Here is an 18,023-nt window from a genome sequence, read left to right on the forward strand (position 1 = left end):
CTTTTGTTTGCTAAAAGATAGTGTTTTCTTTACACTAACGTAACTTGTTTATGGGTTACTTCTGTTCTTGACAGTAGCTATTATTACTGACAGTAGCTAGTATTTATTTAGAAGCAGTTTTCTGATGCAGAAATGCATGTGAAGAATTGCCTGTATTACATTTTAAACTACATTATTCTAATTCATTATTCATTCAGTATAAGCTGTATAATCTATGTATGTATAATCTATTCCATGTTGTTAAGGGCAAATGTTTAATTGCCCTACATTAATATGCATGACTAGATTTTGTTTCAACTACCATAAATATTTCAATAAATGTAATTATATAAAAGCTGTAGAGTCTAAACAGTAATTTCATGTTGTTAAGTACAATTATTGCATTACCCTACATTAATATGTTTGACTAGATTTTGTTTCAACCTCCATAAATATTTCAGTAATTCTTTGTAACAGAATTTTTAATGATTCTATGTAACTGGATTATAAATTTGTAAAAAAAAAAAATGTACATGTGTAAAATGCACTGTATGTACATTTGTGTACGATTTTAAATTTGCTATCAGACAAATAATGCATTAAGTTGCATTTTAAGCTAAATACATTTTGAAGATATTTATGAGGATATAACTTGTCCTTGAGTTCATGAAGCATCAGTTCATTATGATTGCATTTATTTATTAATTGTTGCTTTAAAATGGGAATAATATGATATACGGTAACAGGGTTATCACACAAGTGAGCATTTTCCTTTCTTTTTGTTTAACTAAACTAAAACAACTAAACATAAAAAAAAATATACCAAGATAGAAAGAAGAAATATAAAATGCAATGATTTATATATTTTGTTCTCTTCAAATGGTTGAAGTTGGAAGCATATATCTATATTTTTTATATGAAAAGTTTGCTTAAGCAATTCATTGTTAAATTAATTCTTACACATTTATTTGAAGACAAATATGTCACCAGTTTAGCGGAATGACCCTTATTTAGTAAAGGCTGTACAGTGCATTCAGGCCCATGAATTTCAGCATCATTCATGACCCTACAAGTTGACCCCAGCTTATAGCAAACTCCAGCAGCTCTTTGACATATGCTCCATCTATCCGCCTGCCCCTCTCATTCCCTCTGTGCCTCATATCAAATTATGCCACTCGTCTGTTTTCTGTACTGCTTTTCGCTCCCCGTTGCCTTGCATTGGTCTCTCTGTACATCTGCCACCTGTTTACACAGCTTCCCACACCCTGTCCCGTTATTACCGGACTTTCAGTCACCATGGGAGCAGCGCACCCCTAGCGGTCCCTCACTGTACCATAGCATTGCTCCCCGCTGAAACATTTCTTTTGGACAGGCACTATCACATTTCCTCTGCCTCTCTCTTGGGCACCTTTATATATTTAGACCTCTGTAATAACTGCCTTCCTCTCCTGCTGATACAGTTGAAACCTATATGCAGGAAGTTAAGGGAGCTTGCTTTGAGAGAATTAAGTATTTATTGCAAATAATAATTGCATGCTAACACAACCTTAATTTCATCAATCTAAACATTTAAATAAAATAATAATATTAATACATTAGTACAATGATATATGAAAGCATTTTACTTTTTGCATGCACAATGTGTGCTAATTAAAATTGCACTCATTAAGCTTTTGTTAGTGTTTAGCTGATTTGTTCCAAATAGTATCAGTGGTTTTGCACTTTATAGTGACACCTATTGGCCTGGATGCATTAAGTGAGTTTACTTATTGCTCCCTTCACATCATATCTCTTTATTTTGTGTTTTGTTCCTTTTTCTGTATGTTATTTTCTGTCTCTCATAACACACATTCATATGAGGAACATTCTTCTAATAAATCCTACAAAATGTTGTGCATTGTGGGTGGTTTGTGCTGTTACTTGACTGGGTTGTTGTGGTTTGTTTCATCATTCCAGCACTAATTGTTTAGACATTTAAAATTGTATTTTGTTTTCATTTGTATTGATTTGGTTTAGACAAGTCAATCGCACACATCCATCGCTATAGACTACGATGTGAACTCTGGGTCTTATGGGATTTGGGGTTAGTAGCCTACAATTTTTTTGTCTTGCTGTTCTTGAAAAAGATTGATACTTCATGCAATAAATTGATGCATTGACATTTTAAATGTTACAAAAGATTTCTATATTTTTTTTTTTTTTTACTTTTCTACTTTTGAACTTTCTATTCATCAATCCTGAAAAAAAACCCTGCAACTGTTTCAAGATCGATAATAAATGTTTCTTGAGCACCAAATCATATTCTGAAGGATCATGACACTGACTAGACTAATGGCTGCTGAAAATTAAACCATTTTAAATCAAACCATGAAATACCTATTTTTTTAATTGTAATAATAATTTACAATATTACTGTTATACTGTATCAAATAAATGCAGCCTTGATGAGCAAAAGAGACATTTTACTGACCACCAGACTTTTGAATGGTAGCGTATAATGTTCGCTTTGCTTTTATATAGATGTAATTTTATGTAAAGTGTTGAAAAGTGAATGGATTGTTGGTTTCTGGCCATTTGTATGCTGGTCATGTGATGTCAACATGGCGGAGTTCCTGAGGGGGCGACCTGCTCCATGTGGGGGGGGAAAAAGCGCTTTTTATGGAAGACTCATGTCTAGATTCTTCATCCCATGCGCTATACACACCATTTTAATCATAAAGCAAATAATAATAATTAACAAATAAATAAATAAATCACTTTTAATACTAAATCGTATGCACATCATTTTATGTAAGCGTGATAATAAATAAATAAATACATATTAATAATCATACTCCAGATGAACAAGAAAACACCCATTATCTGCCTGCCTCCTTTCAACCGCGGTCTGCCTTTTCAAAGCTCACGTCTCTGGCGCTGTCAGCCAATCGGATTGTGCCATGTTGGGCCCTTTCAACCAATCGCAGCCCACAGCGAGGAGGAAAACTTGGATGATTCTCTGGGTGTACATTTTTGCGTGTCGCGATGGGAGAAATAAGAGTGGGAAGTGATGAACAATAGAGCTGGCTGTTTCCAGGAGGCGCCAGCATTCCCGAGCACCTTTCGTGCTCTTGGTGTGCATAGCGATAGTCAGCCAAGCACACAGCCCATCCAGTTCACACTAGCAGCTGGTTTTGTGTCACAGGAGAGATTTAGGCGAGATCACCGAATCAAACTGCCGGAGTCCTGTTGTCAAATGATTTGCATAAGGACTTCCGCCTCCTGAATTTAGTTTCTGCATCAACTGGCAAAGGCAGTGGGCAGAGCCCTCGTGTCAGGCGCAGTCATGCGGACTTGACATTTAAACTCGGTTAATATTTGGACATGAACGGCACACGCGTGTGTTTCGGATGGTCCCGATGGATTTGGATTAAACGGCACACTGGGATCTGACACTTTCATTCTCAGAGGCGTTTACTATGCTGTATATCTGCCGGCTCTTGTGGTGGCTATACAGTGACTATTTGCTGTTACTTCTAGTGTAGAACTGGAATGTTGCATTGGACTCATTGTGGTATTCTGTAGTTTTCATCTCCTCTCAAACAGGGGATTCCTCGTCTGTTTTCACATGTCTGTTTGGATCCTAAAGTAGGATACAGCCAGATCCTCCAACCCAGTCCAGGATCTGATGTCTATTTCAATGTGTCATATTAGAAGAGTTGACCATCTCTTTTGGATTGAGTTTTACCTCGCGATCTTCTTTTGACGTCTTGGACAGCTCGGATGCATTTTAGATCGTTTTTTGTTTTTGTTTTTTAGCTTGGATTACTTCTTTTTTTTTGGCTACGTTTTTACAGGTTGGATCTTCTCGTTTATTTCGGGTATTTAAACTCGGTTCTTTTTGTGTAACTACTGTTGAAATCACACGTTTCATTCTTTTGATTCGTTTTGCCGATCCACTGGGTGAAAATACTGTGTGATCTCTTGTTGATTTATTTATTGGTCGTTTAAAGCTTTTGCACACCATGGCTTTCTTGTTCGGGGCAGCGGTTCTGTTGCTGCGCGGACTCGTCTTCTCTGCGGTATTGGGCTTCGAGAGTTCATACACGAGTCATTTATCGAACCGAGTCACTCCAGATTCAGCAGCAGTAGCAGTAGCTGTTGCTCCTACAGGTAAGACCTCTATATCCTAACAAACCACGAATCTGATCAACCTGCGTTATTCTCTTTAGTAACTCCAGATACTGTCCAGATACTGTGATACTCGATTGTCAGTGCTGTTTTTGAGAATCTGATGCTTTGCCTGTATGAGGGACTGCTTATGAAAGTGATGAAGGTCAGGACTGTATTCACATGGAATCCCTGCTATTCCACCAATAAACACTTGGCATGAGAGAGCAGGAGGAACCCCCTCCATACAGCTCTGTCATCAGGCAGCACCTCCATAAAGGAGAAACCACCAGATGGGCTTTTCCATGGCCGCTGGCTGATATAACGCCTTTGTAAATTGCTTGAATGAAACTGGCACTCATTTTACACAATATTCACTGAAGAACTGAAACAGTATACATTAACCATGCTTTCTATGGCAAGCTATTTTGGAATTTATTCATTTAAAAAAATCGTTTTATGTTACTAGTGTTTTTCTTTTCTTTTTTCAGTTACTAATTAATAATCCTGTCGTAAGTAGTATCTTTTTTTAATTTTACTACTATCATATCCATTATTCTATCACTTACTCTAATAGTGACTAGTGTCTATCAAGTCTATTATTGGTAGGCTACTTTTTAGTCATTAGTCACAATACCAATAGTGCCAGATAATAATTTCTCTCTTAAGGCTAACAGTTTTTTTAGTTTTACTATCAACTACTCATTAGGTACTAACTAGCGTAAGGCTGCCCATTCAAACAGCATTTTTTTGTGTCAACTTCCAATATTTGTGTTGTAAAATTATTAAATATTTATATCTTGGAAAATGTATTTGCATGATTATTTTAGGTATAAAAATATATTTGGCAACAACCATGAGAGATACAACCCTTTTGTTGGCTGATGACAATACATTTTCAAATGTCCAAATATTGGCAGATTAATTGATGTGCCTGATATACTGTGTCTATCAATATTGTACAAGGCTGTTCTTGTCACATGCAGGGCTGAGAATGTTGTTCCGAGCATTGTGATGAGGGTCGCTCAATAAGATCTTCTATAGTGTAGCCTACTCTTTAGCTTTTGAGGGCCATTTGAATTTAAAGATGACTGTATTACTATGTGTTCAAATGGATGCATTTGATCCACAGAATGATAGCTTCTAGGACACTACTTTAAATCCATCTTTTAAATATCAAACAAATAAATTGTCAATAAATAAATAGTGTTCAAAAATGTGTACCATACTGGTATAGTTTTACTATCAACTACTCATTAGGTACTAACTAGCGTAAGGCTGCCCATTCAAACAGCATTTTTTTGTGTCAACTTCCAATATTTGTGTTGTAAAATTATAAAATATTTATATCTTGGAAAATGTATTTGCATGATTATTTTAGGTATAAAAATATATTTGGCAACAACCATGAGAGATACAACCCTTTTGTTGGCTGATGACAATACATTTTCAAATGTCCAAATATTGGCAGATTAATTGATGTGCCTGATATACTGTGTCTATCAATATTGTACAAGGCTGTTCTTGTCACATGCAGGGCTGAGAATGTTGTTCCGAGCATTGTGATGAGGGTCGCTCAATAAGATCTTCTATAGTGTAGCCTACTCTTTAGCTTTTGAGGGCCATTTGAATTTAAAGATGACTGTATTACTATGTGTTCAAATGGATGCATTTGATCCACAGAATGATAGCTTCTAGGACACTACTTTAAATCCATCTTTTAAATATCAAACAAATAAATTGTCAATAAATAAATAGTGTTCAAAAATGTGTACCATACTGGTAGTGCATAATGCATAAACAAACAGGACGGATGCAGTCAGTCAGTCTATTCTGGTTCATAACCCCACAGCTGTTTTCCCAATATTAGTCATGCCTTTAATGACAGTGGATCATTTCTGACGGCAGCAGTCTGGTCAGAGCATTTGCTGAGGACACAGGGTGAGATGACAGATTGCTGTCTGTACAGAGCTACACACTGCTCATATGATGAATGTAATCCAGATCTGTGGTCGTACAGGAATGCAAACTTAATCGGAAGGGTAAATAACCTGCATGCAATTGGTAATTGACTCATCAGAAATTAAAGCCCTCGGACAAATTGTTTCAGCTGTTGCCGTAGTTTAGTGCACTCTAATGGACACTTCATATGCATACTTGATTAAATACAGCAAGCGCACCACAGTTCCCAGCCTGCAACAAACCCCTTGAATTAAGGAAACCCTTAATTATAACTCTAAGTGCATTGCTCCTTGAGGTTTTCTTAACTCCGATTTTCAGGGTGTTGTTGCATTTACAATGATATGAGCATTTACATAGTTTCAACATTGTTTTACCCTCTGGCATTTGTAGTCACATTTCAACCTCCAGCATGTATAATAGTACAATTTAAACTGAAATTTATTTAACATTGACAACCCAGGCCCACTGGAAAAACATGCTTGTGGTGACATGACTGTGAAAAGATAAGTTGCTTTTTGCAAGTTTCGTGACACTTTCAAATCGAAATGTTCAGTGAGTGGTGCTAAAAGCATGTTCAGTTTTACCAAGAACAGATGAATGTGAATCTGGCAACATTTTAAGTTGTTTGTTACAGTTCGGAAGTGAAATGTCCAGTGAGTGGTGCTAAAAAGTTAATGCTGTATTGCAAAAATGACGTACAACCTACACTAAAACCTATCCTAAACACAACCAATAGTGATAACAAAAGCAAATGTGAAATAAAGATGCATTTGCTGAAGCAACCATGCAGTTTTAATTTGCTTCTGTGAACCATTTTATTGTGACTCTTGTTTCACGGGACTCATATCCAAGCGCTCTGCATCACAAGTGCAATGCTGTGGCAGGTGAGCAACAGAGCTCTAGAAAAGCTGATTATGTGTATTAGTATACAAATCATTCACAAAATTCATAAAGTGTTCTAGGCAAAACGCTACTAAGTCTTAATTGATATTCTGTTCCTGCAATCATAATTTATGTGGAAATGAATAACAGTTGTTGATGTTTTACTGCCACTAGTGTTAATTTCAGTTGGAAAATGCGTTAAATTGTTTGTATAGGTAAGTTTTTGGAGTTTTGTAATAATGTAGGTAGATGCATCATAGGTAATCTATGTGGATCGCTGACACCATAATTATTAAATTATTAAAGCCTACTTTGGGAGCCGATTACTATCAGCCTCCAAATGAGTCTCTACACAGAAACATGTTTATTATTAGGACACGGCAAATGAAAGGGCAGTGTTTTCAGTATTGTTCTTCAGTCACTGATGAGTTTAGTTAAAGGGAATGTTCACCCAAAAATGAAAATCAAGTTGTTTTTTTTAGAAAAAAAATACCATGGAAGTCAATGGCTGCTGTCAGCTGTATATATATATATATATATTTGTAAGAAACTCATACAGGATTGGAAGAAGTGAAGGATAATAAATGATGACAGAATTTTCATTTTTGAGTGAACTGTCCTTTTGACTATAAGTTAAATCTTTTCAGTGAATGTGTTGTATGAGTTTTGTGGCATAAGGCTTTAAACCTAACTAAATATATAATTAAATATTTGTTTGGCAAGAATTCTGCCCATTTTCAGACTGATAAGCAGGGAGGTGGCAGAGCAAGTATCAGATGCTGGCACATAGCATCTGTGTTGGCATGCATACTAGTGAATTGTGCTTTACTTATTAATTTATTGTATATGTGCAAGCATCAGTGAATAACACATTAAATAAAAGCTGTTAAACCTGAGCAGCAGGCCGTGCCACCTGCAGGGAAAGGTGTATTCCAACTATAGGCAGATAAAACTGCTGAGTGACAAATTAAGTGCTTGTCTTAAAATGTATTTACGCAGGCTGCTTTAAACTGTTGTGTGTGTACTTTATTGAGTTCCCACTATATCAGTATGGGTGCAGTCATCATGAGATACAACTAGGGCTGCCACTAATGACTATTTTTATTTTGATTAATCTATAGACTAATTTATTGATTAATCTAAACAATTAATTTCCCACAAAAAAATCGACAATTTTACTTAAGAATATTTCATTAAACTATATTTCATTAAACCAAATGAAATCCAAAAGTAAAAAAGTAAAGTGCAACATTGAGTGCAAGAAGCAAGTGTCCATCTCATAGTCCAAATCACTGAAATCAAAGTTCAGTATTATAGTGTAAGAGAATGACAACATATCCACGTGTTCTAGTCTACTAATAATAAATGAGATAGGCTTTTTGATTAATAAAATTTAATTTAACCATTAAAACAAAGTATAGAAAAATGAAAATTTTGAAATAAAACGGATTTCATAGTGCCCTATAATTATAATATTTTTTTTTGTGGTAATAAAAACAGATGTAAGTGAACAACAGCCTTTAAAATGACTTAAAATACATATATAATAGCAATGAGGCAATAATAATTAGTTCAAATAAAGTATCAAAAGCAAGAAATCATATGGTTTTATTGAACAATTTATCAAATACATAATGTATTATAAACATTAGAGCTAATGTACATTACGCATTACAACAAAGGCCTGCAAAGGGCGCCGACGGCCTGATGATTGTTTTTACACATTGCTGTGCGATCTAATCCTTGTTTAATATTGACCAAGCACCATTTCATTCAAATGTCCACGTAATCTTTAATATTTGGCCATTTCTTTAAGACCTAAATGCTATAGCCACTGTAATTAAATGAATATGTGGACCTCAAAACGTGTAAACTCAGAGTGAGGGTTTGAGCTTTTATTTTGAAACTGCGATGTATTCTCCTGTGTTTGCGTAGATTTATAAATGTATTTACCTTACAAATCTGATGAAATGGCACATGTTGTGTTCCCAGATTAACGTTATAATAAACCCAAACTCACAACAACATGCAGAGATGGAGTTTGAGACGCTCCACACATGTAAATGATAACTGTTCCTGTGGAACTACTGTGAACAGAGCCGCTGTGTGACACATGTACTTAACCTAAACGCATGTAAATAATTAAAGTGCTTAAAATGTATTAGAACTGCATCGCATATAATTATTAAATAAAATCGTAACGTTTGTGAATTCACAATTATGTTTAATTATGCAGCCTTGGAAAACAGACTAATAATGTGTTTTATATATTCTCGTTTGTGAAATGCACCACTTCTGGTATTTTGCCGGTTAGTCGACAAGAGCAAAATGAAGTCGAGGATTTAAAAAAATCGAATAGTCAAATAAAATCTATCCAGCCTACGCCCTATAAAACTAGCAGCTGTGGTTGCCAGAATTTTACTGTACAAAATACAGTGATGATGCTACAAGCATTATACCATTTACAAGCATTTGGTAACTATGTTTACTAGGGATGTAACGATTAACCGCGAGCCGGTTGAAAATCGATTCAAATCTGTGACGATTCAAATCGGTTGAGATGCTAAACAAATCGCGATTCATTTAGGTGTAGGAGTTTATATGAATGTATGTCTGAGGGGAGTTTACTGTCTTTAGAAAAGTTTAGATGGTATTTTTTTCTTTTCATCTTGCCTCTGTATAATGCATATTAAAGTTCATAAGTGCAGCGCTGCTTTGTTTACAGCGGAAACCAAGGAAATGCTTTAAGCGCCACCTGCTGGCAGAGAGTGAATCTGCGTCTCATTCAGCTCGTCTGCTGTTTCTGTTTCATGCAGATATTTTTATGTATAGTTTCATAAATCTGAAGTCAAACCATTCTGATTTTGCTTCAAATTTCAAAATTATACAATGTAATTTAGATTTAAAAACTGCTCATGTTCCATGTATGCAGCATCTTTGTTTGGATCATGATTAAAATGCAGTGGTTGCCTCTAATTTTAAATGAAAAGAGCACAGGCAGAGCCTTAGTTTGTTTATATGAAGAGATTTCTTTTTTTGTGTGTTACTTATTTATTTGATTTGGGGCTTGTTTTAAAATTTCAATGTAGGTTTGTTATTTACATTTACATTATATTTAAATTTTGTCATTTAGCAGATGCTTTTATCCAAAGCGACTAACAAATGAGGACAATAGAAGCTATCAAAACCAACAAAAGAGCAGTAGTATGCAAGTGCTATATTAGTATATTATTATAGTGTTATATTTCAATTTCACAAAGAAATGTGCAGCATTTTGTCCAAGCAATAATAAAAGGACACATTTAATTTATGTGTGTTACTTATTTATTTGATTTGGGGCTTGTTTTAAAATTTCAATGTAGGTTTGTTATTTACATTTACATTATATTTAAATTTTGTCATTTAGCAGATGCTTTTATCCAAAGCGACTAACAAATGAGGACAATAGAAGCTATCAAAACCAACAAAAGAGCAGTAGTATGCAAGTGCTATATTAGTATATTATTATAGTGTTATATTTCAATTTCACAAAGAAATGTGCAGCATTTTGTCCAAGCAATAATAAAAGGACACATTTAATTTATAATTAGTCTTGAATCTCATTTTGTTAAAAAAAAAAAAAAAAAATCGAATCGTGAGTTGAGTGAATCGTTACATCCCTAATGTTTACAGTCCTTGTGTATGTAAATAATGTCAATATACCTTCCTATTATAGCTATTAAAATCTGTTACTGTAAAATGTGCTGATAATGACACAGGTGGACAATGGAAGGCCACATGATGACTTAAAGGCCATCAAAATTGCCCTTTAACATTGTTAGTCACGCAAAGACAAAACACCACCATTGTAACACACAAGACTGGAACGCACAACATCAACATAGAAAGCATAATAAAACATTTAGATTAAAAAAAATGAAGACAAAAAATGTACACAAGTATAAACAAATGTGATGGTTTGTGCAGGTATGCAGGGAATGCCCCATAATTATAAGATGATTACTGTGTTAAATGTGCATGTATTGCTTTGTTAAATAATATTTTCCTCTGTAAATTATGTTGTGATTCACACATTTCACAAAATTAGATCTTCAAGGTAGTCTTTTTAAAATATTTTTTACTGTATATGATAAGGAAACTTGCAATGAATGTAAACATGTTTTATTGAAGTATTCTTAGTTTTATTTTTAATTACTAATATTTTTGCATCGTATGTGAAGTTATGTTTGATTGTCATTGTTTATGATTTCAGTTTAAAATGCTAAATGAGAATTTGAGCTGTTTGATGCATGCGCATGTGTAGTTGTGTGGCAATTCCTCTGGTGTTGTTGTGCTTGTGTGTGTGTGTGTGTGTGTGTGTATGCTGCCTGGGAGTTTGACTTTGAGCTCTTTGCGAGTCAAACAGTCTCGCCGGAGTTGACCCAACAACTCACTTCCCATCCGGACTGTGGTCATCGGTTGCTTTGCAGGATGCCACTGATAATATGCATGTGTGTATGCAAGAAACAGTAAGAAAACTGTAAAATTTCACCAGAGAAAGAAGTAAATATAGAAAGCACATAAGAAAATGGACTTTAGTAGACCTTGCTTGTGTCCGGGTGTGAGTGGCATCTGTTAGGCTATTTGTTCAGGTAAGGGCTACCAATTGTAAGCACAGTAATGAAGGAATTTCCTGTAGCACAGATGACTATCATAACAAATGAGTGAAAGGTTGATTGTTTTTGTGTCTGTCAGATCATTTGAATACACATAGTCTTAGAGGCTTAGATGGATTTGTTTATGTTTATGTGCCTTTTTAGTCTCTGTCCCATGCTACATGATGAGAGGATGAACTGGTCACTTCAGGCCATGCTACAATATTTTAAATGAACGTTTTTTTTACACTTTACCATTCTAAAATGTGTTTGTTACTCAGTTTCAATAGTGTCTACGTGTAATTTGCAATCAGCTTAAACTGTAAAAATCTCACTATCCTGGTTGAGATAAAGCAGTTTTTTTGTCCAAACAAGGTCATTATGATCTTGTGAGTGTTGAAATGCTCTTTATCTGTGTTGTTTAATCAGGACATTGATGACAACTGTCATGGTTCACTTAAAAATGAGTCTCTTCTCACTTAAGGCTGATTTATACTTCTGCGTCTGACCTACGCCGTAGGCTATGCGTCAGTTTTCATTTATACTTCTGCCTCGTTGTCCGCTTCAACGTGCAGTACACATGCAAACCGCTAGTCAGCAGTGTCCACGAGCATGTTGCTGGTGTAACCCGCAGTACCACGGCAAAAGCCGAAGAAGGAGTGGCTTGTCGGAGAAGCATTATAGCCTTGACGGTGGCAAATAAATATCAAATCATTATTTAAAACTACAAAAAGGAGACAACAACGGAACAGGAGAAGTTGGCATTCTTTCAATCTGCACAAGGACTTGTCCCACGGCAGATCAACATTGTTTGTTGCGGACAACTACTGATTTATAATGCTATGTAGTATAATAAATGATAAGACACTTGTTCTTTGCTTTGTTTTATTTTATATAAGAAGGTGTAACATTAAAATATATTAAAGTGCAAATAAACACACACAAAACTGAAGTACATATGGAGGGTGGGGTTCTTGCAGACCAATCACAGCGCTTGCGGTCTGCGTAGAATTGACTCGCTGTTCGATTTTTGGAGAGGTGCACGTCAGGCTATGGGCGTATGGTTACGTCTATGCGTAAGCTATGGCGTAGGTCCGACGCAGAAGTATAAATCAGCCTTTACTCACCCATAAAAGCTCTGATAAGGAGGGACAACTGAACTGTTTGTCCTGGCAAGAATACTGGTAACCGGACAGTGTTGGAGACCACTGACGTCCATTATATGGACAAAAAAGAAACATTGAGACATTTCTCAAAATATCTTCTTTTATGTTTCACAGAAGAAATAAAGTCATACAGGTTTGGGATGATATGAGGGTGAGTAAACGATGACAGAATTTGCTTTTTGGGTGAACTGTCCCTTTAAGAGTATGCTCAGTGAATGTGGTTCATTCCTTACTAATTCATTCCCTATTTGCATTTTCAGAAAGATGACACACTATGACACTGTCAAAATAATTTCTCTCACTCTTTATCACCTCTCTATCTTTTTAAAAGGCTAAATCAGATAAGATGTTATCTAACAGATGCAGTAAATACTATCTAACAGATATTTACTAAAAGGAACTTATGTTTTTTTTTTATAGACTGAAAACAGCCCTTTCTTGTTTACCACATTTATTGCAGTACACATTTCCTAACATAAATCCCACAGTAGTGAGGTTCTTTGAAAGTTGTCTGCAGTTTTAGGTTTGTTGAATAAGTTGGCAGAAGAAATAACCTTAGTGATATTCTTGTGAACGTGGTTGTTCGCACATTTAATGCTGTTGTGTATTTCGATTGTTTGGCTTCTCAACAAACAAACCTTCTCTTAGAGGGACACACCGTCCTGGAAGTATGAGTCTGGGAATTGTGTTTTTCTGTGTTTGTTTTCTTCTCTCTTTCTAGACCGAGATATTAGCATTACATAAGTCTGAAGTAGGAAGAAAGCATCGATGTCAAAGCTGCCTTTCACATATTATGTAGGCGGTTCAATTGTAGACAGACTTGTAATGCGACATTTTTGTAATTTTCATCATTAAATAAAAGTTGAACATTTATATTTATATTCATTTAATGTATCTGTGCACTACTATTTGGTCACACTTGAGTTTAGTGACCAATTCTCACGTTTAAGCTATTAAATGACTAAACTCCTAATTTGCTGCTTATTAATAGTAATAATGCTTATTAATATTAATAATCAAAAACATTAACATGCCCATCCCCTCCAATGACATCTCTTCTCTGATGATGTGTATATCGGCACAAAAGTTTGCAGTTGCAGTTTTTATTTAATTAAAACCCTACTATATATATATATATATATTTATATATAGTAGGGATGCACCAATACCACTTTTTCCAGTACTTGCCCGATACTGATACTTTTATTTTTGGTACTTGCCGATACCGAGTACCAATACCAATATTTTCATTGCATGTGTACATTTTTTAAATATTGGGTACAGAAACCAAAAGAGTATGGATAATGTTAGTTGGTTAACTTCATTTATCAAATAGATACAGTCAAACCTAAATTTATTCAGACACCTCCAACATTTCTCACATTATCACAGTTTATTCGCTATAGTTTAGAAAATGGTAATAAAATATGACAAGAACTCAGAGTTAAACTGTATCAGAACATATTCAGCTTGATAATGTCAGATAACTTTGATAGAAAGGTACGTAATGGATTACAATAAACCAAACATTATTCAGACAGCTGTCAATATTTACACAACTATCAATACTTTGTCGGGCGACCCTTAGCCTTAATGACATCATATGGTCTCCTGGGCATGCTGTCATCCAGCTTCATGGTCCCAAATTTGTATCAATTTTACTGGTAGTCCACTGTATGAAAATTTTTTGGGTATATCACAGTTTAGTTTATTTTGCTATCCTCACTTTACATAAATGAACTATAGTGTCCTGCACCCACTAGTAAAAAAATAGAAAAAAATTATATCTGGTCTCTATTTTTGGTTTGACTGTATATCCTTCTGTTATTTTCACACTTAATTATGCCCATTAAAATGTATTTTAAGTTTTTGTTACTTTCACTGTTAATTTTTCTCTCGCTCTATGGTAGCCTACATCATCTTTAATTTAATAGCATTAGAGCTGCTCCTGCAGCGGCTGTACTGTAATCACGCGATTTGCTGTAAAAATGCAGTGAACCACTCGCTATAAATCTCCTAACTGTGATATTTCCATAAATAGAAGTCGCATTTTTTTCATCTGAAACGTGCAGCGATTTATTTCCCAAAACACGCGCAACACACACACGTATTTGTACTGGTGCAGAATGAGAGGGACAAGTACAGTACAGCCTAGCGTATTTTACCCAAAACACGTGCAACACGCACACGTATTTGTACTGGTGCAGAATGAGAGGGACAAGTACAGTACAGCCTAGCGCATTTTACACAGGCTGTTAGTTTCACTTTCGCCGGAAAGTCATGTATGCTTAAGGGTAAAAATAAAGGATGTTTATAGTGAATGCCCCTATAAATTGTCTTATATTTACGATTTAGTTTTAATCCAAATGATGTGTGCTAAGTGAGCGAACATCAATAAAGATCACACAACAGAAGTGCACGCTCTCTCTCTCTCTCTCCCTCCCTACCAGTAACTTGTGCATTGTTTTACTTACTACTTTTTGACATATCCGACCGAACTACAAACTTTCCAGTGATGTCTGTGAGAAAGGGATATTCACTCGACAAGATTGCGCATCTGTGCCGCCGCACGCTCAATCCACTCAGCGTGATTTGCTTACCAGCTGGCGCAAATCAACTATACAGGCATTAATACTGAATGTTTTATATTCATTACATATACTTCGTAATCGTAGACATCTTTAATCTCTAATAACTCCATTCTGCTGTATGTTGTCAGTGTTTCTTTGTCTGAATATGGCACTTAACACATGCTGTGTGGTATCGGCGTTTGGTATCGGGGCATTTTAACGAGTACGAGTACAGGAGCTCAGTATCGGGCCCGATACCGGTGCATCCCTAATATATATATAAATATATATATATATATATATATATAGTTTTTTTTTTTGCATGTATATACAGTGCGTTAGGCTAACCGAGATTTGTCATTTGCACTTATATATTGTTGCTCTTTTGTTAGTTTTGACTGCTTTTATTGTCCTCATTTGTAAGTCGCTTTGGATAAAAGCGTCTGCTAAATGACTAAATGAAAATTTTATGTAAAAAAAAATTAGATAGAAAGCTTTTGAATGTTTATTATCTCTGTGTCCACCGCCAAGTCTCTCTGTAATAGCATCAGCACTGCTGTATACACTGTTGTTGTCCCTTTACATTTCCATTCATTTATCCATTAATCTCTTTATTTGGTTTGATTAAAAGGAACTCCATGCTAGAGCAGTTGTTTTCCATAGACATTGTCGCAAAACAATCAGAGCTATTAAGCTATTAGTTTTTCCTGATTGCTTGTTGAGCTGATACGAAACAAGGAGCGTGGTCTGGCTCTGGAAGCAGCATCAGAGCATCCCTGATACAGGGCTGAAGTGGGCCAGAATTGGTATGTTATAGGACTGCATATATGCAACGTTGTCACTTTAAATGCAAAACATTTAAAGTCGGCATGAAATCAAAATTGAAAATTCTTATTTTTTTAATTGAATACTGTAGTGTTTATTATAAATAATTTATCCGTGCACTTCATTATTTAAAAAAAAATCCATGTGCCCTCGTAATTTTTTATCAAAATGTTAACCTCCTCTCCCCCTCAAAATGACTCAACGTCTCTTCCGGTAACGAGCTATGGTGCAAGGGTGGAGCTAGTGACGTGAGGAGTAAACGCTGAAGCTGATGCTTCACTTTATAGAAATCAATGCATTGACCAGTGCTGACGCAAACCATGGGGGAGTACACTACCATTAAAAATGGAAAGGATATTAGGATATTACCACAACATTACTCTTAGGACATCGCAAACTATTTTTTATGAATATGACTTAACCTGATGGAGGACGCGCTCAGTCATTCAGGCAGTCTCTCTCTCTCTCTCTCTCTCACGCTGTTAGGCATGTTTTGTGCCATTGATCGTCTTTAAGAAAATCACCTTTAAAGTTGTCCAAATGAAGTTCTTAGCAATGCATATTACTAATCAAAAATTTAAAGTTTTGATATATTTACAGTAGGAAATTTATAAAATATCTTCATGGAGCATGATCTTTACTTAAAATCCTAATGATTTTTGGCATAAAAGAAAATCGATAATTTTGACCCATACAATGTTTTTTTGGCTATTGCTAAAAGTATACCCAAGCGACTTAAGACTGGTTTTGTGGTCCAGGGTCACACGTATATTTAAATAGATGACACAAGTTTCAATAGAAATGACATTAATGTAGGGCCTATATTTTAAACATGAATGCTTGTCAGTACATTAAACCATATTTCAAAGTAATTATGAAATTATAGGCCTATGTTAAGGTGTGCTTAAGTCCTACTTAGGTGGGTCAAAATTGCAATCAATGTAAACTATAATATGTTTTAATTTAATTGTAAATAACATGGAGTTGAGGGTCTGAAAACATTACATCCGGTTCCACAGAAGAAATAAAATCACACAGGTTTGAAAAACCATAAGGGGGAGTAAATGATGACAGAAGCTTACATTTGTCTTCCACCATAATTTACAGTACATTTTACAACATTTTACATAATCCGTTTCCTGTCTGTTAGATTTGTAATTATTTGAACCAGTATTTTTTAAGGAAATAGGACATTAATTGAATACTGTAGTGTTTATTATAAATAATTTATCCGTGCACTTCATTATTTAAAAAAAAATCCATGTGCCCTCGTAATTTTTTATCAAAATGTTAACCTCCTCTCCCCCTCAAAATGACTCAACGTCTCTTCCGGTAACGAGCTATGGTGCAAGGGTGGAGCTAGTGACGTGAGGAGTAAACGCTGAAGCTGATGCTTCACTTTATAGAAATCAATGCATTGACCAGTGCTGACGCAAACCATGGGGGAGTACACTACCATTAAAAATGGAAAGGATATTAGGATATTACCACAACATTACTCTTAGGACATCGCAAACTATTTTTTATGAATATGACTTAACCTGATGGAGGACGCGCTCAGTCATTCAGGCAGTCTCTCTCTCTCTCTCTCTCTCACGCTGTTAGGCATGTTTTGTGCCATTGATCGTCTTTAAGAAAATCACCTTTAAAGTTGTCCAAATGAAGTTCTTAGCAATGCATATTACTAATCAAAAATTTAAAGTTTTGATATATTTACAGTAGGAAATTTATAAAATATCTTCATGGAGCATGATCTTTACTTAAAATCCTAATGATTTTTGGCATAAAAGAAAATCGATAATTTTGACCCATACAATGTTTTTTTGGCTATTGCTAAAAGTATACCCAAGCGACTT

At 35.3% G+C, this 18,023-nt stretch overlaps 1 protein-coding gene across 1 annotated transcript in view; it reads left to right on the plus strand.

Moving 5' to 3' along the window:
- The first annotated feature begins 2,983 nt into the window (after positions 1-2,983).
- LOC107549713 (stromal interaction molecule 2-like) overlaps positions 2,984-18,023 on the plus strand; it is a 40,756-nt gene continuing 25,716 nt past the window's right edge. Inside the window, exon 1 of the mRNA XM_016230894.1 lies at positions 2,984-4,131. Coding sequence (XP_016086380.1) covers positions 3,984-4,131 — 148 coding nt within the window. The 5' untranslated portion in view covers positions 2,984-3,983. The remainder of the gene's footprint in view (positions 4,132-18,023) is intronic.

The sequence above is a fragment of the Sinocyclocheilus grahami genome, unplaced genomic scaffold (assembly GCF_001515645.1).
Source record: "Sinocyclocheilus grahami isolate Dianchi unplaced genomic scaffold, SAMN03320097.WGS_v1.1 scaffold379.1, whole genome shotgun sequence".
NCBI lineage: Eukaryota > Metazoa > Chordata > Actinopteri > Cypriniformes > Cyprinidae > Sinocyclocheilus > Sinocyclocheilus grahami.